This window comes from Typopeltis vanoorti, chromosome 14 (assembly GCF_054136105.1).
Source record: "Typopeltis vanoorti isolate ZY-2024b chromosome 14, IOZ_Tvanoo_1.0, whole genome shotgun sequence".
Taxonomy (NCBI): domain Eukaryota; kingdom Metazoa; phylum Arthropoda; class Arachnida; order Uropygi; family Thelyphonidae; genus Typopeltis; species Typopeltis vanoorti.
Window position 1 is genome coordinate 73,551,679 of NC_143562.1, and position 23,431 is coordinate 73,575,109.

The 23,431-nt window shown below is 33.3% G+C and overlaps 1 protein-coding gene across 1 annotated transcript in view; it reads right to left on the bottom strand.

The window, feature by feature from the left end:
- Nucleotides 1-5,178: 5,178 nt before the first annotated feature.
- The window catches only part of LOC150099663 (uncharacterized), a 36,313-nt gene continuing 18,060 nt past the window's right edge, over nt 5,179-23,431 (bottom strand). Inside the window, exons 2-3 of the mRNA XM_090403474.1 lie at nt 8,912-9,896; nt 5,179-5,284 (exon numbers count right to left, since the gene is read on the bottom strand). Of these exons, the coding sequence (XP_090259600.1) occupies nt 5,179-5,284; nt 8,912-9,891 (1,086 nt within the window). The 5' untranslated portion in view covers nt 9,892-9,896. The remainder of the gene's footprint in view (nt 5,285-8,911; nt 9,897-23,431) is intronic.

Below are 23,431 nucleotides of genomic sequence, written 5' to 3' on the forward strand. Positions count from 1 at the left end.
CTCAATTAAAAAAGAAAACATTTATCTATCGTTAAGGTGATATCAACAAAAATAAATTAAAATTTTCAAAAATTTTTCAAAGAAAATTATCTGCTCGTGGTGTTACCCTTCGTTTTCTCTCTCTCTCTCTCTCTCTTTCTCTCTCTCTCTCTCTCCCTCCTCAACGCTTTATATTTTCGCTATACTATCACTAAGATAATAATAATAATTGGTAAGAGAAGACAGATAAGAATAATTATCTGTCTTCTATTACCAACGTTCAGTTATATACTTTAGTAATGTATACCATTTCACTAAATTGAGATTCACGTGATAATAAAACTTTTCCAGTCACTCTGCTCTAAGATCAGGAGATCTGCATGCAGTGTGAGAGAAATCTAATCGCATTGTAGCATTGATGCTTTGTGCAAGTGGGAAATGATCTTCATCTGACAGCTATTTTCACCAGCCTGCTTATTTAGAAGACTAACATAGCAGATAAAGAGTTCTATGTTTGGTTTTTTGGGTTTGGGACAGGATTTCTAGATTAACTAATGTGCTATAGGTGTTCAACCTTTTGTTGATGGGATTAACAAAATTCTTAAAAATAAAAATAAATAAAAGAGGGAGAAGAAACTAAATTTAATAACAGTACTCATATGGTTAAAAATAATCGCTAGCGTTTCAATGTGTTGGAAATTAGAATGCATTTTATGAGTATTTTTAAATGATGTCTCTAAATGATGTTTTTTTTTCAATCGCTCTTCATCTGTCACAAAATGTTTCAGAACCATCGATAAATTTCGATAGAATTTCCACACATTTTTCAAAGGGAATCGCTTTCTTTACTTGTAGCGTTCTTCATATCCCCTTCCTGAGTAACAAAAACTGCAATGGATGAAGTGACATTTAAGTATCCTTAAGAGATCTTTAAATGATTTCCTTAAAAATTTATGGAAACAAAAGTCTGTTGGTAATGTATTTTATCCCCCTTTATGAAACATAGTTTACCAGAGCTGAGTCAAGCCTTTTTATGGTAAGGATTATGCGATGGCAATGTTTTAAGTGGCACAGAACAAAAAGATTTTAATTGCCTTGTACAGCATGGTGCAAAAAAAAAAAAAAAAAAAACTACTGAATAATTATAACGATATATGTTATGGAGTAAACGGGGTTGACTTAGAAATAACAACGTTATTTTTAAAAATCGACTTTGGGTTTATTAACAAAGAAATATATGCTTACACATGATGGTATATACATTCACAACTATCGATAGAATCTTGGTCAAATGAAGCATTAACGACGGTAGATTACGTGCTCGAAATGGGTACCTTGTCTTTAAAGACAGGTTTCGTAGCGCACGCGAAGATTCTCTGTCATCTTGGAAAACAAGGGATGGGACATCTGCTGGATGCATAGTGTAATTTTATCCTTTAGTTCATCAAGTTTTGAAAGCAGGTCATGATGGAATGCTCATTCCTTCAACTTACTCCAAACAAAGCATCAAGCGATGAGATGAGGAGAACGTGAAGGGTACCGGAATTCTCTGAACCTCGAAATGAACCTCCCGGAGGAAGTGTTCTGAACCACGTGATGTGTGACAGGTTGCTCCGTCCTGTTGGAATATCTATACACGAAATGGAATGTTTTTTGCACGACACATCCTATGCAAATCCTGGGTGAACGGAACCAACACATTCTCGATGTAGCGTTAGCTGTTCAAGATCATGGTTACACCACCCTCTTCAGTGAAGTAGGATCCAATAATACCATGGGCGGAAACCGCCCACCATGCGATAACCTTTTCACTGTGAAGAGGTTTCTCTTGGACAAATTGAGGTCTCGAGAAACCAAGAACCTGTAGATCTGTCTGTTTACATGACCGCTGAAATAGAAATGCACTTCGTTCGAAATCAGACATTATGGAGGAAGTAGCGATGACACTATTTTTTGGGGCCCGCTTACGAAACGACGAACACATTGTTGACAAACATGTCGTAGGCTTGGACCATTTGCTCTACCAACTCAACAATAAACGTCTTTTCTTCCAACGTCAACACCATTGCTACAGCTAAACGTAATGGCGTAGACTCTACACGTGCTCTTCTATAAATGTGCATGCAGTAGAACAGCATAGCGCGTGTACACAAAGGGGGGGGGTGTCGAAGTTCAGTACTGTGTATATATATATATATATATATATTTTTTTTTTTTTTTGCGTCATAACGTATTAAATGAATCAAAGGGGAAAGAAAAGACAGCAGCGCATCCCAGTGTCTTTAATAAATTATTATTATTTTTTAAATATATATTTATATTGTAACAATGGTCATGTGCCAGATTTTTTTTGCAGTCGGAGAGCCTCAAAACATATTATATATGCTGAAAAAGAGAAAACACAAATCCGAATTAGTCTATCATACAACCAACGAGGGTCATCCTGTGGACCATAATTGCTTTAAAAAATTCAAGAAAGCTATACTACGCAAACCTACTCGATGTAATAAAAACCAAGAATCACCTGAGATCCAGTCTGATCATCATTCAATAATCTCACACATACCGACCTTTGATATGATGCACATTATATTTCGAAACGTGGCAATTCAGACTAACTACATATACGAGGAGGAAGTCTGGAAAGTTCTGATAAACACCTAGAACCAACCTAGAACAAAAATGATATTAAAGCAACTGATCTAACCACAAGAAAGAACATACTAGTAGCAGAGTTATGAATGTAACTTATGTTCTTATATCCTCGTATGCTCTTTCTTGTGGTTATATCAGTTGATTTAATATCATTTTTGTTCTAGGTGTTTATCAGAACTTTCCCCTTTATGACAACATGCGTCCATTGTTACAAAAAAAAAAAAAAAATCAACCATTGCTCCCATTCCATGCTGCAGAGATCAATTAAAGTGAACTTTTTCAAGCCACCTCAGGCCTCCAATAAGCAGGACGGTGGTCTCACACCGGGTGATGAAATTCGTTAGCACATAAAAACAATCACAAACATCCATGACCACAGTGGGATGCAAACTCGCAGTCTGTTGGAGAACGAATACACTAAACCACTAAGTGAACCAAGTCCGCGATTAACTTTTATCTAATAACAAACTCTCCCAAAGAAATGCACAAAAAGATATACGAAACTAGCAGTAGAGCCAATAATTTTTTGTTGTTGTTAGAATCAACAGTGTGGTCTTTATACTAGAACTTTGAAATATCCTCAGACCGAGACGATTGTAACTGACTATCTCTAGTTAATTACTTCCAGTAATTAACTTAAGCCATATGCATACTGTCATCTGTTTCTGTCTCTCAATATGATGTTAGTATGTGAAAGTGGTTTGTTTAAGCTTGCAATGCTTAAAATATACATTGTATAAATTTCTAGTGCGCCTCAAGTTCGATATGTAAATCATCTCAAGTAAACGTAATGAAAAACCCAATCCTAGAAATTCTCTGCAAAGAAATTGTATAGTTTGTGATGATAAGCCAGTTATAATAATTTGATTAATCATTGTTTTGATTGTTTGTCTTTCAAATATAGGAACTGAGTGAGTGAGTGAGAGTGACACACAAGAAACAAAAGGCATCAATTACTTTAACAAAAACATTTATTTCACACAAACATGGCAGGCATATACACAGCTCTTTCAATGAAATTGAATAAATATATTTGACCAGGAAAAACAACCATCAGGGTTAATAATGAAACTCATATTGGAGGGGACAGGCAAACAGGAGAGTGGGAGGGAGGGGGAGAAAATAGTTAAAGCTCCTTTGCCTAGTTTAATTAATCGCTCTGTACACTAGATAATAAATGAATTCGCTCAGGTCTACACATAAGAGGCCTGAAGCTAATAAGTTGAGCATTAACAACACCTTTACAACTTAAAGTTGTAGAAGAAATTACAATTTAGACATTAACTCTTTCTCTCTTTTTCTCACTCTTTCTCTCTCTGAATGTGGGTGTGTTTGTGTCTGTCGATGTGTGTGTATACAAACTGGTACAAAAACATGTATACATGACAAGATCATAAAATCTACTAATTCTTGCCTACTTCTGACAAGATAAATATTGCTGCTCACCCTATCAACCATACAATATTTAAAACATAACATGGTATAAGCTTATTATCCTGAGTTGGTTATTATTTAACTAACAAGTATAATCTTTCTGTTTGTTTATTTGCATGCTTAGGCATGCATAAATAAGTTTATCTCGTTAAAATCAACGAACACAATTGAATTCTTAACGCAAGTAGGGATACCAAAAGACCGTGTTATGAATGATTCACATAGATACATATTGATTTTTTTTTAATCCTATATAAGCTAGGGTTAATGTTCATAGGTAAATTGCGCAAAAAATATAAATAATGCTCTTATTAAAATGCATCCCTTGAGTCATTTATGTAATGCTACAACTGATAGGGAACAATTCAAAAATAACTATGATAATGTACATCTATATATATGCATGTATTATTGTATATTAATACATATATATAGATTTTCAGATCCATACAAATCTGGAATCATTAGTTGTTCATCACATTTTACGTAATTTTGTACAAAAGAATATACTTGTCATTTTAATCCCATTAACCTCCATAAACAAGAGGAGTAGGAGGGTACACAAAAAAAGGGATATTTTATTATCCTATCTGGATATTAATGAGTTTATTATTTTTATGATTATCATTCCCACTGGACGTAAAATGCTTTATGTTATGACATTTTAAATATATATATGCATATATATACTAAAAAGGCCAAGAAGACAATGATTGCTGACATGAAGGAGAGGGAAAAACATTCCTAACTTCAAACACCTGGGGCATAGAGGGGTGGGAAACTATTAGGGGAATTCTCATTTTATTACATCCCTTTCCTTCACATCCGCAAAATCGTGGAAGATACCACGACACTTCCAGGTCACGGTGCCGCTCTTCGAAGGTCAGGGTCATGAAAAAAAAATGTAGCGTCACCTATGTAACCTGCTTTAGGGCACGGCCCATACGGCGAAACTGTCAACACGTAACTTTGGTGAAACGTGTGTCGGAAGACCTCTTCAGCCCGTGCTGGTATTTTGCTTGTTTATTTTAAACTGGAGGGCAAGTTTTATCTTCTTGGCCAACTCGGTGCATTGACACAGTTCCTTAACCTGATCTCACAAGCAGGTTTTCAGCACTTGAATTTCTTGCACTTCCCTATTTCTGGTGACAGAGCTCCGGCCTTGAATATATCCATCTTGCCTTTCATCCATTTGGGGACCAGTTTATCCAGTACACTGTTAAAACAAAATAAAATAAACGTTTATTATAGTGCCAGCTAGAAAAATAAACACGTTCATTTATTAAGATTGAAGCGTACTTTAATTATCCCTCTCCTTACACATAAGTAGTTGAAGGATTTTGCATTTACATTTTTATAAGTACTCTTAATTTTTTTCTAACAAACAAGAGTTATAACGTTATTATTAAGAGCTCTTCTAACATTTTTTTATATCTTTTACTGCTTTCATTGACAGGCATTTATATTTGCTTGCTTTTCTTCAAACAAATACGTCTATATAACCTTTTCTCGCATTTTTAAAGCTGAAAATTTAACTTAATATATAATAAAACATTATTATAGTATGAATCCTTCATCCAAACCTACAAGGCTGTAATATTTAAATAACCGAAAGTGGTATTATTAAATTTCTAAACTAAATATACGTATAACTAATATGAATTTATTGATCCAAAGAAAGTAATATTTTGTATCCTGAATAAAACACTGATTTAGAAATGAGTGTCATACTTCCTTAAAAAACCTTCTCGAAAATATTTGAGAAAGAGCTAGAAGAATACAAAAAAAATTTATTTTCCTTAAGATATATAGGAAGTGAGAAAGATATATGGAGACTAGTTAAATCCTTGAGGGTCTCATGTTTGTTGGATTTTTAAAAAAATCAAAAAGGTAGAGCATCTAAGATGGACAATAAAAGTCTATCAGAATTGTTGTTTATGTATAAAGCGAATGGGAAAAAAAGTAACTGGAAGATTAAGAAAGCAATGCCATAGATCACTTCTCCTAAATCCATGATAGGAAGAAGAAAATAAAATAAACATCTATAAATGAGAGAGAGAGAGAGAGAGAGAGAGAGAGTAAGAAACTGGCTCAGTTATCCTGTTAATACTTTTTTTGAAGGATATTAATAGTAAAAACATAACGTGCACCGGATGAGAGTTTCATCCGAAACCACACTTTTTTTTAAATTTTTTTATTTTTTTATTTTTTTTCCGTGTGAAGCTAGCGAACTCACCTTCAGTTAAAAACTCCGCATAAAGATTCCACCCGTACTAGATGGAAATCCAATCTAGTTCTGTTCAGCCGAAAAGTAAATGGCCTGTCGCTTCCGTGACTGCACTTACAAAAAAAATTGGAAAAGAATAACAAAGAAAAAAAAGAAGAAGAAAGAAAATGACACCTTTTATTATGGCGTAACAGAAGTAATCTGGGAAATAAGTCATCTAATTAACAATGCTTTCCAAACTTTGTGCCCAAGAACTTCTATTCGTTATATTACCCGTTATTCTCAAACTGAGTTTTGTTATATCGAAAATTTCAAAGGAAACAAAGTAAAAACAGACGCCTACATTTAATTGATTTCGACTTTTTATTTTTCTTGTTGATTCGAAGTGTAAATGGGCTTTTTTAATTCTTTCCTTGCATCAAAATATCTTCAATATTTATCATGCATGATGTGTAACGCAATGTAAGAGTTCTGAATACTATTGATGACTAAAGAAGTTTTTATTTTTATTTTTTATTTTATTTTATTTTATTTTATTTTTTTACCTAGCTAGTGGATCTGAAGCAAATTGTTTCTCCCCTGGTAATTCAGATTTTTAGATCTAAAAACAACTCCAGAATGAGGAGTAACGATTGTATATGTTTTATTTTTTTCATACTGAATGTGGGTCACGTATTTAATGCTAAATTATTTCAGTTAATATTTAAATAATTCCGCCATTCTTTATGCTTGATGAATTCATCATTTTGAATTGATCTGATATTTCTATTTTTGATAGATAATTTTCATCGCCCGATTTGAGATTCATCCTATTTCAGGACTGGAGTGACTTGAAAAAGTTCCATGTTGGGTCTATAGAGCAGTGTATACCGGAAAACAAAAACAAAAACAAAAAAAAAATCTCAGTATAGGATATTAAATGGACATGTATAAGATATCTTATCTCCATGATATCTATTTCTTGTTCGCCGGGAAAAAACTGTTAATAAACGTCGCCTTTCGAATTATTTTAGAATTTTTTGTATTGTTTATGCACTGTTAAAAATTGCACTGGATTGTTTATCTACCGATATAATTAAACTGTTTAGTTCGTGTATTATAACAGATGTGAAGGCGTGCTTATATGAAATATATTAATAAATTACATCGTCAAGTACAAACAATCTATAGAACGATAGCATTTTAGTAGCAGTCTTTTTCCTCTTGATCACGTTATCATGTATTTCGGCTAAGGCACGGTGTGGGAATCTAACTGTGTAATAAATGAAGAGGATAGATGAATAAATAATGCTGTATTTTCATCATTAGTACTTTACATTATTACTGATTTAATTAATTTTTTTAAACCAGGAAGTCTCAGTAAGTAAGTAAAAAAAAAAAAAAAAAAAAAAAGATGGATTTTGTAAATATTTGCAGCAAAAAATATTCATTTCTCGTAAACCAACCGAAAGTTGTCTGAAACTGTTTCTCCAGATTTAAAAACAAAATACACACTAGAGGAGATTTCAGTATATCAGAAAGGATTTCATTGATCAAGGGATAAACTGAAGATACTAAATAGCAAATTGCGAAAAAATTTAAAGGTTTTCAATATCCTTATTACCCACAAATTAGTTAGGAACAATCAGAAAAAGACATTAAGTCTATATAAGGAAATGTAAAAATTTACCGCTAACCACAAAAAACTGATATCTTGCCAATACTTCGAAAAGTCACTTATGAAAATAAATGTATAGGAGCTTTTGCTAGTGCAATGTTTATCACTAAAATTAAATCATTATTAAGAGCTACTGGAATATGACCCCTCTTCATACCACGATGTGAATCCTCCCAGTCCAATGAAAAGAAAACATTTGATAGGTGCTTAATTTTTAATTAAAGTCTTGACCGACAATTCTTCTCCACCCTTGCATCTCTGAAGTGAATTAAAATATTTTGGTTTATCTTATGTCTCTTTAGAGAGGACTATTTTCATTAAGTAGCAGAATTTCTTTAAATATTGCCATTAGAATCCATTACACAATTTCTTTTTAAATCGCTTTTGATATTTCAAATATCCTGTGGACACATGTCTGTCAAATAGGTGAACTGATTGGGAAAGTCAAGGCATTTGGACATTAATATTGCTTTATAAAGTGATATATCGTCGCATTTTTATAAACATTATCATGTATTATTGAGCGAACATCGTCAAAAATTAAATCCCAAATAAATAAATAAAATTTTCTAGCATTTTTTTATTTAAGTTCATAAAATATCACATTAAAATTGACATCTTGAAGAACTCGGGGACAAGATATTCAGAATTCATTCCTCGACAGTTATAAATATTTTTATATGTTTTTTAACATCCTGATGTATTAACTTCAATAGCAAACTTAAATGACCGCTGGGTGGATCTTAATTAAATTTTATGCACGGTGGTTTAAGAAATGTCCCAATACCGAATTTGAGGTAATTAAGAATCCGGTTTTCTTAATGAGAAAAAAAAAATCAAAACTTGTTTCATACATCGACGAATCGTTATGATTTGTCCTAAAAAACTGGACATTATTTCCCCCCCCCCTTCCCCTTCATATTAATCGCTAGATCTATAAAACAGGAAGTCAGACTTACACAACAATGGCCGACTTTCCCCGGACCTCACTCATTGCGCTTCCAAGTTCGCAGATGACCCGATTCATGCAGTCTTCTTTCTCTACTGCCGACCGGTAGAGGGAATAATAGCGCTCCAATTTATCTTTGTATTCATTGATCATACTTAGAGGATTACGATGTGCATCAGTTGAACGCTTGTTCCTGCTGCTTAGATTGGAAACCGCTGTTGGAATTAACAAGCCAAGTCCTGCCAAGGCCAGCATGGGCATGATGAGAGAACCGAGACCGTAGCGTCTGTTACTTGTGTAACCTTGAGGTGCTCCATAAGGATACTGTCCTCCATAACCAGCAAGTTGTGCGGCGTATTGAGCTAATCCAGCATTTGTAGGAGCATAACTTGGAATAGCTGCTGCAGCTGCAGCAGGATAAGTCGCAACTCCAGTAGCGGCGGCAGCGGCAGGTGCAGCAGCATAAGCGGGGATTGCTGCTGCTGGATAGCCAGTGTTCAATGCTCCAACTCCATAACCGGTGCCAAGACCGCCGACAGCGTATCCTCCATTGCTTAGACCAGCTACATTGTAACCATTCAGCTGATTTAGGGTGTTAGCATAGCTTGTGTCTTGAGCTACGTAACTGTCTGGGTTTTGATTTTGATAGCTAACTCCGGATGATTCACCGCCTTCATAAGGATTTGAAGCTGCTGCTGTAGCATAAGTATGGGTAGAAGAACTGGCATAAGCTTGATCTTGGTTCTTGTCTTGAACAGGGTAGTAGTAATAGTAGAGATTGCCTTGAGAAGATGGCTGCGCTTTGTAATTTGAGCTCGATTCCGCTGCATCATAACTGGAACCACCGTAGTTACCTCCACCAGAAGATGCCGATGGAGAATAGACTGGGTTGTTACTACCAGAACCTCCACTCACTGATCCGTCCTCTCGCTTTGTGGAGGCGACTGCAGAAGCTATCACCAATGAGAATATTAACCACAACCGAATCATGATATCTATAAAAAAACAAAATAAAACTAACATTAGATCAAATGAATGTAAATATACCCAATTTATAAACTTAAAAACTATAAAACGTACTTCGATAATTCCCAAAAAATGATGTTTCACGGTAGGACAACACTGAACATAACACGAGTCTATTCCATAATTCGCAGCAAAGGTGTGCAGTTGTAACTCAAAACAGCCACTCATTTAAAAATTTGGTCTTCTGTAGGGGAAGTGCATAATATTTTTTATTTTTATGAACAACAATAAAGTAGTATATAGTACTACGCTACGAACTAGATGACTGTAAAGTTTTGTAGCATTTGTTACTGAGGAATTTGATGGAAGATCAGACCGAAACCATGATGGTTTACAGCAGCTATTCGATTGATGTGCTGCTGAAGGAAATGATTGCTTTAAATTTTCCTTTCAGGGGATAAAATGTGAGTTTGCCACTTTATTTTCTAAATAAATGAATATCGCAAAATAAATGAAAACATTTCCAATTCCTATAGACTTGAAAGTTTAAAGTGGTATCCTTCTGAATAAATATAATGCTTCTATCCTTTCAGATAATAGAGTGGTATGTTTTGTCTGCTAAATTTATGGAAAGTGGAACAACAGTTAGTGTAGCCTGCACCGTACAATGCATAACATTTATGAATTGGAAAAAAAAATAAATAAATAAATAAATAACATGCAGTTTTTGCTTCTTCTTCGTGACAATTCTGTATTCTCCACTGCTCTGCAGACTAAAGAATTCAACTAGTGTGTATTTTGAATGTGAACATTACGAACACAATTCCTGTACAGCACTGATTTTTGCCAACTAAACTACATATGTTGCGCATTTTCAATGAAGCAGCAATTTGTCCTGCGGTTGGAGAGCGATCGTGGTTCGAATACTATCAGAGATGCGAGGATTCTTTATGAGTTTTTCCGCTAAATGTGTGGCATGTGGACTTTGCAAGGAATGCTACCGAAAACTCGGGTTTCTCATCCTACAAAATAGGCAAACTAGCTGGAGAATGTGCACGCAATTAGCAGACATAATTAATTTGTGTGTGTGTGTGCGCACACTCGCACGCATGATATTAACATGATATGAGAAGATGGAACAGTTCACTTAGTGTGCTATTTTTTGCACACTAAGTGAACTCGGTATGCAAAATATTTTGCATACCTAGATCCCAAAAGCTCCAAAATAATGTTTCATTATTCAAGAGTATGAGGAAGAAAGGTTATTTCAGAGAATTATTTTGGAGTCAAAGCTATTGAACATTTTGGGAGCTAAGTATGTAAAATATCTTTTTAAATTATATAGTTTAAATTTTATTGATAGTATGCCATGTGAGTTCGTTCATTACCTTTAGTGAACCAAGTAATGATAGATATAATGGCCAACTTAGAAAAGATTTTCAATTTGCCATTAAATTTCAAACTGATATGCTATTCTCTTAAAACTTGGATAGGTATACTGTATCCCTTGATTTCAGATAGAAATCCGAAAAGTTCTGGTGTTAACTGTATTGTATATGATATTGTGCTGTGATATTTTGTTTTACATTGTATTGTATCTTAATCGTATCTTAGTCAGTACACACAGTGCAAGCAAGTTGAGGTTAAAAGAGGCTGTATGCAAGTGCAATCGTTGTGTTCGCTTCCCCAATACTTCAAAATTTAATTTAATCGAAACCTTCTTTTATGTAAACAAATGCACGCTGGCCCATTGTCATAAGAAGAATATCCTTGGTGAATAATCAAAGAACATTGCTATAGTCTCTAGAAATTTAGTTATTTAAACAGGCTATTGAGTTGTTATAACACACGAAAATAAAGATTCCATTAAAACCAAATCATCGGTCACTCTGGAATCATCCACCATTCCTCCTTTACAAATTCATTTGTTTGAGTTCTTCAATAATTGGTGCAGATGAGTACGGATTTAGGGACCACAACTAAGGCAATATTCAAAACTATCTGTAAGACAGTAGCAGAAGAAAGTGTGAGAGAAGGGTCAAAAATTGCGCATTCAGAGAACACTGAATACTGTCATCACTCTTCATTCTAATACTTTCAGTTTTAAGCATCTTCTACCGAAACAATTTGCTTCAAAAAAACTGTGATTTTGTCCATCCCAGTTAAAACTTATATGTTTTAAACCTCACGTTTACTTCATCCTCGAAGTAAATAAATAAATAAAATAAAATAAACTCGATAACACTTTTTATTTCTCAAATAGAACAGGAGAGGTTTCTTAGCCCTAACAAACGTTTTAAACGAATGGTAGTAGCAGCAATCTCATTGAAGCAATTTACTTGAATTTTCAAGCAATTTACTTGAATTTTTGCTATGAAATCAAAATTAGCATTAAAATATTTTAATGCTAATTTTGGTTTCCGAAAAAACTTACATATTGAAGTTTTATTCGAAATAAAGTTAGTAATATTATTTTTCCCAGAATTTTCATTATTTCAATTTTTTGCATGTTAGTGGTTTGATCGAAGCCGATCAAAATAAAGATTTTGGACCAGCGCCCTCTACCGTTTAGCAAAACAAGCAGACGATTCCAAACGACAATCTTGACGCTCTTGAAAGTGCAAAAAGTTTACAAAAGGCAAGCGCTTGGAACCTTTCATTTAAATCTAAAGGTAATTATGTTACAATTAGAAAAGTTATTTGATAATCAAAATAATTTTAGATGAAAAATATTGAAAACTTTATTTTCGTTTTCATATATGTTATTCATTGTATGATTTACGTGAAACAGATTATACTTTAGCTCAGCTTTCGATAATGTGAAATGAGTTCTGTCGTTTTACGTAATAAAATTCGATTAAAAATATCCTATGTAGTATAAGAGTGACCTTTATGACGTTCACTATTTCAAATGTCTTCGACAATATTTTAGTCTACAGTGTACAAAATTGCCATTTCTAAACATAAATGTGTATGACTATAAATAGCCAGTTTAAGTTAAACTTTTAATTTACATTAAAAAAAAATCAGCTAACGTCTTTTATTTCCTTATAGGGAGTAGGCGATAAGTCATTTTTGGTTATTGCCAAGATAATTTTATATATTAAATTCATGATATACAGACTCTGCAAGATAAAAAAAACTTTAAACTTCAAAATTGCCCAATTTTTTGGTTATATTTTTATATTTCTACGTCATCTGTAAATTGAAGTAACGTTAAGTAACAATCAAGATGACTAAATAGTAACGAAAACTTTACTATTTCATCTTTGCGAATTCGATTGTATCAATAATAATATATAATTAATATATCAATAATAATAGCAAAATATGGTTGGTAGATGGCGTTGATAGCAGTTGTGTAGTAGGAGAATTAGCAGTAGGGGATGCGGTATGATGTGTTTAGCCGAGTAGAGTAGAGTGCCCTCCCCTCGCAATGAGTCCTTGAACTCCTTGGAGATCTCACGTAATAATAATAATAATAATAATAATAATAATATTAATAATAATAATAATACATTTTAGATGGCATGTACATTTTCATAATACATTAATATTAACTTTTAATCATATCGTTAATGTCTGTTTTCCGTGAAACATTTACAGATTAGCGTCTAGGATTTGCGTGATAAAAACATCAAAAAGCATTAGAGCTTCGTTTTAGTTGGAATTAGGGCCAAAGCAATCAAGTCAACGAGGCTAGCAAATTGTATATTGTCCGTTAATCGCATGCTCTTCGGATAGTTCCTGATTTGTGAGTGGAAAAACCCACTATATCCTTATGATGTTCTCGTAAAACAAGCAAACCGGCCATAACATACAGTTAACTGGTATGATGCACTGGCCTTACAGATTTACTTCCGCCGTAATTATTCTGAATTACACTGAATTTTGTATTTTTGCCGTGATTAGCAAAAACGTTTCATACGACGTAATTACGAAATCATGTTATATTCCTAGCATCACAGACACATTCAAATCCAGTTTTCGAACTGCGCTTTTTTTTTTTTGTATGATAACGTTGCATTGTTTTATTATAAATAACTATTCTGTTACACAAACTAAGGGCGAAATTATTATTTCATATGTTTGAGTTAACTGAAAAATATCAGAGGGGAACTAGAATGTCAGTGTTTAGTTTTTAATACGCGTTTATCCCTAAATAGTCATACTTGCATAATCAAGCTATGAAAAGAATTCAAAATATTTGTGTTTCAGACATATCACAATATTCTTGACTTCCCGAAGAAATTCTGGTAATCTTTCATGAAGAATTTCATGAATACAGGCCTTAGATATAATGCACATTATGTTTTGTATGATTATGATAATTCCAATTAAGTACATATGTCACCCCGCGTCCATCAGTAAACCAATTTTAAATCGTCGATTCCATTCCATTCAGGTTTGATGCAATAAAGGTCTTTCGTCGTTTAACTAATATCTAACAAACTCTTCCAATGAAGTATACAAAAAAAAAAGTTTAGGAAACTAGTAAGAAGTTTAGAAATAATGAAGTTTTATCTTACAATCATGCGGTCTTTATACCGGAACTCAGGAATTTCCACGTAACCACCGAAAATCTCAGAAGCTTATAGTGATATTCAATACATTCTGTGTTGTGTGTGTGTGTGTGTGTGTGTGTGTGTGTGTGTGTGTGTGTGTGTGTGTGTGTGTGTGTGTGTGTGTGTGTGTGTGTGTGTGTGTGTGTGTGTGTGTGTGTGTGCATTCTAAGGTATAAAACTTCTCACACATACTCTTCTGTTAACAAGAAATAATATCAAAGAGACAAATTTATAATAAATATTAAAAAAAAAAAAACACGAAAAGAATGAAATAATTGAAAAAAAAAACAACACAGTTGCAACTATGAAACTTTTTTTAATCAAGAAGATACGACCTATTCAGTAATATAGGAAAATAATTATGGGACATGGACAAAATTAACCTAGAATTTTTTAACAAGGGAAATAAAGATACACGACGAAACCCTTTTAGGAAAGGAGTGTAACGTTCGGAGAGTGAAAAGATGTTATTCATCACAAGGATAAATATCCCATATCCTTGAAACATTTCATATAATCCTTTTAATGAATTTTCTGGAAATTGTGAATAAATTTCCTTCTCTATATTAAGATGTTTAAATTAGGAAATTCGACTAGCAGAAAACTGTTAGACGTATTTCCCAGAGATAGAAAAATATAGTAATAGTGAAGTGGATTACTAAGAAATTAGGTAAGCATTTCCGAAAAGAAAATATTATTGAAGAATATAAAGTAATGGGCAGTGACAACTTCATGAGGAATACATAGTGCCCGTTAGGAATGAGAGAGAGAAGGAATTTGAATACCAGAGAAAAATTTACGAAGCATGCTAAAAATTCTATTTTTTTTTTTTTTTTTGCTATGCAGCTTATAATAGAAAATTATAGTGAAAAAATAATTTCCGCGATTTGTATGATCGTTAGGTAACACCGGAAGAAATACACAGTGAAACTTTCAAATTGGTAATTCATTCTGGTGTTTTCATAGAAGTATAAAATGATTTTATTCCTATTTCACAAGACCGCGGAAATTAGAAGTGATTGTGGTGTTTGACGCGCGTGTGAAGTGATAAATGATGTTTGAAGTAATAGTTAAATAGATATTAAAATATCGTGGAAATGGATGTGAAATCACTTATTTTGGAGAAATGCTTAAATAAATTGAAAGTGTCTTTCTTCGGCTGGGTTATTTATTGAGATCTGCAATTGGAAAGGTCCGGATAAAAACACAAAATATTTCTTCAGGAGGAACTTTGTAAGAAAAGAATATCGAATTACACACCTCTTTGCATCTCTATAGAGATAATTAAGATTTTGAGGACCCTACTCTTAGCTAAAATAGTGATGAAGAACTCAGTAGATAGGATATGATTCTCTATAAAGGTCAGCATGGGGTTTGTTTGGGTTTCTTGTTCTGGCAATTTTCTTATATGTTATAAGGTGAGAGTGGCATTACAAGACTGCAAAGTTCATGATTTGGTTAAAACTGTACAGATTAGTACATGATAAATTGCTGTTTAATCTGTGAAAATGGAGATGCATGATAGCTTGGCTGGTTGAATAGACAATTGATGCTATGTGATAAGTACTAGCAAGTTGAGTATGGGAAATCAGTGTGTTCCAGATGATTGGAATGAGTCTAATTCTGTTCTTAGATCACTAACTGTTTGTAAGTTATATGTTAAAATCTGTAACATCGAGGAAGCATCGCCAATGCATTTACTAAATTGTATGAATATTTCCAAATGTGAACTTTATAACAACCCAGAAAAAGTGCTGTATAAATACATGAATTTGACCTCTATGATCTGGTGTAATAATACCATGGGAAAATTAAAATAAAATAAAAAAAAAAGAAGTTATATGTTAATAATAATCAATAGTTCATGCTATTGTACATATATCATGTGATATTGAGAATGATTCACTGAAGCCTTCTATAGAATGATTAAAATAACGATCTCAAAAGATTATCCGCTATTGGAACAGGATGAATAATGTATATAATTGCTTATTATACTATTCTAATTATTCGTTACGCTGAGAGTATTATTATTATTATTATGTGATATTTTCAGGGAGTCTTTGGACTTCCTGGAGGGAGTCTTTGGACGAGGGAGAGTGTGCCAACAGCATCGAACGATTTATTTCCTTCCAACTACTAACCGCGCTCAAACTTGCTTAACTTTTTGCGTGAGCCATTAGTAGCAGAGGTTCTACCAATCGACCAACCTTTGCTGTCAAAGGTTGGTCTATCCTGTAGATATTCAGAAGAGTTATTAGAGACTGGATTCCTCCGTCCCCCCGCCCAGTCCCCACAGCAGTCAGTCAACTGCATATGCGGACGTGATAAACTGCTTAATCAGCACCACCTCAGTATCGTTAAAAATACCCTGTCTGAATAACAAAATTATGCAAAAAAAACGGGATTTGACTGACCAAGGTATCCAGACTACAATAGTTCAATTAAATAGTTTTTATGCTACTTCTGAAAGGAATGATTTTTAAATAGGATCATACCTGTCAAATCTAATATTTAATATTTTTTTGCATACGACTCGAGTCAATATGGGTTGCTCTCGTCGTGGGTTGATTAAATCTTCAGTTCTTGAATAGCAAAACAATGATTTGTCTTCAAGTTTTTTTTTTTTTTTTTGAAAGTTCTGTGATGCATTCTATATTATCTCGTTTCTTCTACAGGAATTGCAGTGAATGTTCTTTCATCTTCTAGTTTTTCCAGGGATGGCTTCCGTATGATGGCGATCAGACTTTTTTTTTTTTTCACGTTGTTAAAGATGCGACGTGTTGTGTAACATGTGACTAATTAAGGCAATCACATGAGTTCCACATGTTTTCTTAGAAACATTTTGATGCAAAGTTCAAAGGATTTTCTGCTTTTCTGAACAGATTAGATATATATGAAAAAGGTTTTGATTCTCTTCCTTTATTTTCAGATAGATTCACAATTATAATACAAAAATGAACAGCAAACATTACAGCAATTTCAACTTCTGAGGACTATTTACGGTTTTAAATTATTGAATAAAAAATAAACCAATAAATTGGGACATACAATGCTACAAAATATTGCCTCATAATAAATCGCTTCTGATCAATAATTGAACTAATAAGTGATAATTAGTACGACACATTAAGGATATTAAAATCTAGGTTTAGATGTGAAAAGCAATAACGTTGATACAAGAGTAGAGTAGTGACAGACTTTAAACAGTTTGTGTGTGTGTGTGTGTGTGTGTGTGTGTGTGTGTGTGTGTGTGTGTGTGTGTGTGTGTGTGTGTGTGTGTGTGTGTGTGTGTGTGTGTGTGTGTGTGTGTGTGTGTGTGTGTGTGTGTGTGTGTGTGTGTGTGTGTGTGTGTGTGTGTGTGTGTGTGTGTGTGTGTGTGTGTGTGTGTAGTAGTAGTAGTAGTAGTAGTAGTAGTAGTAGGGCAGAATCAGAGAAAAGGCAGATGACCAGTAGTCCATTGCAAAGCTCTACGAGTACGTCGTTGTCGTTCATTCTGATTAATTTGTACATTAATGATATTGGAAATGCTTTTAAGTGTAATAAAATATGCGATTGTTTACTGCTGATGATGAATTGAATCTCAAAATAAAAGTGATATAAGAGATCCTGCAGGATGGTATGAATAAATTGACCTTGTTGGCAAAGGATAATGGTTGCCATTTCAATGCAGCAAAGTATCAAGTTTTACACTTGGTGCCGAAAAGACTGCAAGCTACGTATTATTGCATTATTGCAAGCACCGCTATTAAGTTCAGAGGCGTATTGCAAAAGTGAGCAAATTAGGCACATAGAATCACTTGAATGTTGAAAAACACACTGATAAGGAAGTTATTATTCCTTTTTATAAGCAATTTGGAATACTGCTCTCCGATTCAGTTGCCTGGTGTTTTGAGGATAAGGAAGCTGCAGAGGTAGTTAACGTACGGAACTGGAAGAAAAAAATTACCCTTAGTGCTTTAAAGCAAGAAGAATGTTGTGTTTATGTCTAGACCACGTTTTACAACTGAATTTACAAATGCAGAACAGGTTTTTTTTTTTAAATATCTACGACTGCATTCTATAATATAAATATAAATATAAAATTTCACAACTATTGTTAGATTTCAAGAGTATAATGTTTAAAAAATACTGTTATTTCCTTTAACAAAAAAAAGTTTTAAAGAATTATTTTTAACAAAAAATAGTTATATCAAGAATATCACTAAAGTATTGGTAGGAAATAAAAATCTTTATAAATAGAAAAACTTAAATTGTCTGCCACTCTCATTAAATGCTTGCGATACAAATTAGTACTTTGTATTAAAATTTCACTGAATGAAGCTGGGATTTCATATCTCTCACAATACAGTCAGTGGGGAACTACGCTAAGAAGAAACAAGAAAAGGGACAATAAATCCATGTTTCAACTCTTGTTTTTAAATAACTATCATTATTCTAGAAAAGTACTATTCAGTACTCCTGAAAACAAAGTTTTAACCACTTCAAAAATACTTCTTAAAACGTCATCTGCTGAAAACATCCTTGATTTCCGCTATGAGTCCTCTTATAGTTCGATAAATTCTATCAGAAACCACAAATCGGCTTCTTATATTTGAGAAACGAAATGAGGAAAGATCGTAAAGAATCACTCACCCGTATTCTGCTCAATAAAGCATAATTCCTATAGTTTAATTCTTCCCACAAAGCCATCAAGTATTTCGCAAATAAATCTCAGTCAAGTCCATAGTCGTCATTCTTAGTGCGATAAAAATGTGAAGCATTTCGTTCTTAAAAATCATTTCCTTTTCACATCTTTTCGTTACATGTTTTATATGTAACGAAATTAATAATAAATCATTACAATAATTTAATAAATCATTACATGTTTTAGAAGCCTACTTCTTCATAAAAAAGATGAACGTCGTCTTAGAGTTTATGAACTTGTTTGTCGCTGTTTCTTGAATTTCTAATCTACTTTCAATCACAAATTCTATATATCTCTTCTGTTTAAGGTAACGCAATTATTAATTAACTTTCCAAAGGCGTTTATTGATTCTTCAAGTGACGTTAATAATAATAATACTAACCGTAATGTATCGGTTGATATGAGCAATATGGAATTCATTTAAGGTCTATGTAGATCCAACCATCTAGGGGAGAGGGCAGAAGGGGCTGTTGTACTTCATCAGGTAGAGAGCTTAGCAAGACCACAAAAATGCTATATATCCATTATATCTAATTCTAATTTTCCTTTTCATATATTTCAAACAAGTTGATTTCTCACTTTGCATTGGGATTCCCGCTTACGAAAGTTTAATTACAAGCAATGGCTTTTAACCTAAAGCTTGCGGTGTGCTAGTTGTCAGAACCTATCGTCACATCAGAAGGGAACACAGAGACTTCCAAAAATTTCCGCTGCACCATTTACTTTGTTTTGCATTTAAAGTGTAAATAAATATATAATGGCAGATCACTGTATTTGCATATAGTCACGGTCATTGCTCGTTCTTTCGAAACAATGTGTTCATTAAAGTTCCAAATATATATATATGCTGTATATACAATGCAATTAGCTCCCCTACAGTTGAGCTGTTAAAATTCTCTGAAGTTCAAGATCATGTGAAGATATCGAAATAATTTTGCAAAACATAGGGTGACGGACCGATAGACAGAATTGTAAAAAGAGGATCAAAACAATTGAATATATATATTAAAGTTTACATACCTCTTGTTTTGAGAGTATTAGGTTAAATATTTGCTCAGTGTATTTTTTGAGGGAATCTTTCAGATTGTTAAATCAGAATCACCACTTCTAATAGCAGTCTTTCAACTTTGCAGATTCAGCAGAGTATCTCAGGTAACTGCTAACACATGAATGGATAAAATGATTCCTAGTGTTGCCAAAGAAAGCTGCTGGATTATTGGAGGAAGGCGTTTCAAACTGAATCCGCATGCGCGAACAAAGGCCGACCAGTGTACTTGGCCGTGACTTTGATCTTGGCAAAAAAAGTAGGTTACGCTTATGTCTGGGGCCGCGCGCAATGCGGATGTGATTTGAATTGACCTCATGCAACACGTAACTCTGGAACCGATTACCTGACAGGTTTGACCTGTAATAGATGTTCTAAAACGCCGACAGGATGTGAGCGTTTTATTACATAATTCTAGATCCCTCTGCTGTAGCACATGAATTAATCAATTTCTTCAAAGCCTGAGCATTCAGATGAAGAAAAAGAAAAAAAAAATCATTCTGTGAAACATCACCAAAATTAGGATGTTCTCAGTGGCATTTCAGACTGCCAGAAATAATGGTAACCATCTTTTTTTATTTTTTTTATTTTATTTTTAACACTACGTAGTTGGTAAGAAATGGAAGCATTTACTAGCTCAAAGTAAATAACTCATCTTTCATTTTATAGTTTTGCATACCCGGGTTCTTTTCTGAAAGTAAATATATTCCTGTTTAGAGCAAATAGGAACAATTTTAGTGGAATAAATATATATATATATATCTACATAAACGAACAGATACCATAATAATGAGGCAGAGTCTTTCAAATAACCCACTTTTTTAGAAGGCATCACCTACTTTACTGATTAAAAGTTCTAAGTTGTTGAGAATGTCATGACTTATTTTTGAATCACTTTCATAATTATAAAATTAGAAATAAAACTGTTAGAACAGAGCAGGATCTAGGGTATAAGGAGCAAGACCTCGTTCCGGAAAAGCATTTTTTTAAAAGTGGCGCACATATTTCACACTTTTTTTAATGTATTATTATTATGTAAGTGATTTTGTTTATCACATTTTTCTATTTCGTCGACATTTTTCCCACAAAAGTGTTTTGCAATTAATAATTATATTAGTTTATTTATTTATTACTTTTGGCAAATTGTTTCAAATTGCAACAGATTGCTTTTTTTTTCCCTTGATTTTTTTTTCTTATTCTAATCTAGTCTATTTTCACAAGACTGAATTAACCATCTTCGCCTTTGTGCTATTAAGTTATGGAAAGGACTTCAAACAGTGCGCGGCTAAACCTGATATTCAACTGAAATGGAATGATTTGCTTGTGGGACTTTATCTACATCCAGAATCTGTATCAGTTCTCAGAAATAATTTTTACATCATTAATTTGTAAGTATGCAACAGTCATGCATAATATTTTCATAATATAAGCAAAATAGTATATATTTACTTATAGGTTAATGGAAAGAAACGGTAAATAAACAAAAAATCGTAAAAAAAGAACCGAGGAGTTAAAGAGAAGAGTTTGCTTCTGAAAAAAAATATATTTTTTAATTTATTTAAAAAAAAGAATTATTTACAAAATAAATAAATTATGAATTGTTTAATTAAATAAAGAAAATAAATCATTAAAAATTTAACTGTTTGAATTATGCTTTAAATAAATTTAAATCAATACTTAATTAAACTTACCCTTATGCTATTTACATGAAAAAAAAAAAATATATATATATATATACCGTATACAGTATTGTATCTTCAACGGTTACGGTCATCTTTTTATAAGAAATACGTCTTTTTTATTTATATTTCTTTTTTAATTGTCTTGTCACTTGATTTTTGACTAGCAAAACACATATTGATGTTTTGTTATTAGAAATTTACTATTCGAGTGTGTGTGTGTGTGTGTGTGTGTGTGTGTGTGTGTGTGTGTGTGTGTGTGTGTGTGTGTGTGTGTGTGTGTGTGTGTGTGTGTGTGTGTGTGTGTGTGTGTGTGTGTGTGTGTGTGTGTGATAAATAGATAGCTTTTAAAGAAAATATATTTAATTCTAAAACAGTTAAGTTACCCTTATGATTAGCTACACTGTCGATCGTCTTTGTTATCACCTTCCCTCATATTTATTTACCTTTCTTTTCTTTCTTTCTTTCTTTTTTTTTTTAACTTCTAATGCTGAAATATGCTGATGGCTTCTGTCAACATCAGAATATCAGTATGTGTATTCACAAGTTTGTTTCGACATCTCCGTAGCCAACGTCCTGGCGACGTACAGTAGCGAGGACGTTGCGACATTTGCCTTTCTGAAATGCCTCAATTCGAAATCCTTTCTAGGACGTGAGAAACCTTTATAAGGGCTTTTCAGCTAAAGGTAAGTTAGATCTTCCACCTGTCACACGGAGGTGGACTGGTTTTTCTTTCATAAACTCTGGTTTTTGATCTCTAAAAACAGGCCAACCGAGGGAAACTTTCAAAATTAACAGACCATAATACGCTGGCTCCTCTCAGCTTTAGTTGCTTCTGTGGTAATGCCAATCTTCGCTTGGAAGCTATATTCTTCGAAGTTATATATATATATATATATATATAACAATTACAACTAAATCCAGTATTGTGTTAAATTTAAGAAATCTATTTAAAATTTGAGAAATGAAAGCCATAAAATAATTTAGCTATAATTGTTTCCCTAGTAATATATCTCAAGATACCGAGTTTCATGATTCCGATTATTAGTGAAGTATTTTGCTTCATATTCATTCTCTCACGATGCTATTTTGTTTAATTTTTGCACACATTTGTCGATGATGTTGCTGTCATGCTGATATGTCACAGTTACAATACGTACGAGGGTGGTCTGAAACGTTCTCGGCCTCGACCATAGATGGCAATATTATCGGCATAATTTTTTTTTTTTCTAAGTTGGTACATCTGTTATGAGCATCCATGTGAAATTGCAGGTCATTCTACCAAGTAGCTTGTTTTATACAGCTGTCTGAAGCAAAAGTATTGTCTGTATCCCTAGAAAAATTAATAAAATTGACTACCGTGCAATTATAAAATTCTTTGTAAAAGAAGGTTTAATGCCAAAAGAAATTCATTCAAAGTTCAGAAAAGTTTATGGGCACTCTTCTCCTTCATTTTTGACAATTAAGAAATGGGCTGCCGAATTGAAACGTGGTCGTACCAGCCTTGAAGATGATCCACGTGAAGGACGTCCAAAAAGTGTAACAACAACAGAAATCATTGATCAAATGCACGATATGGTACTGGATG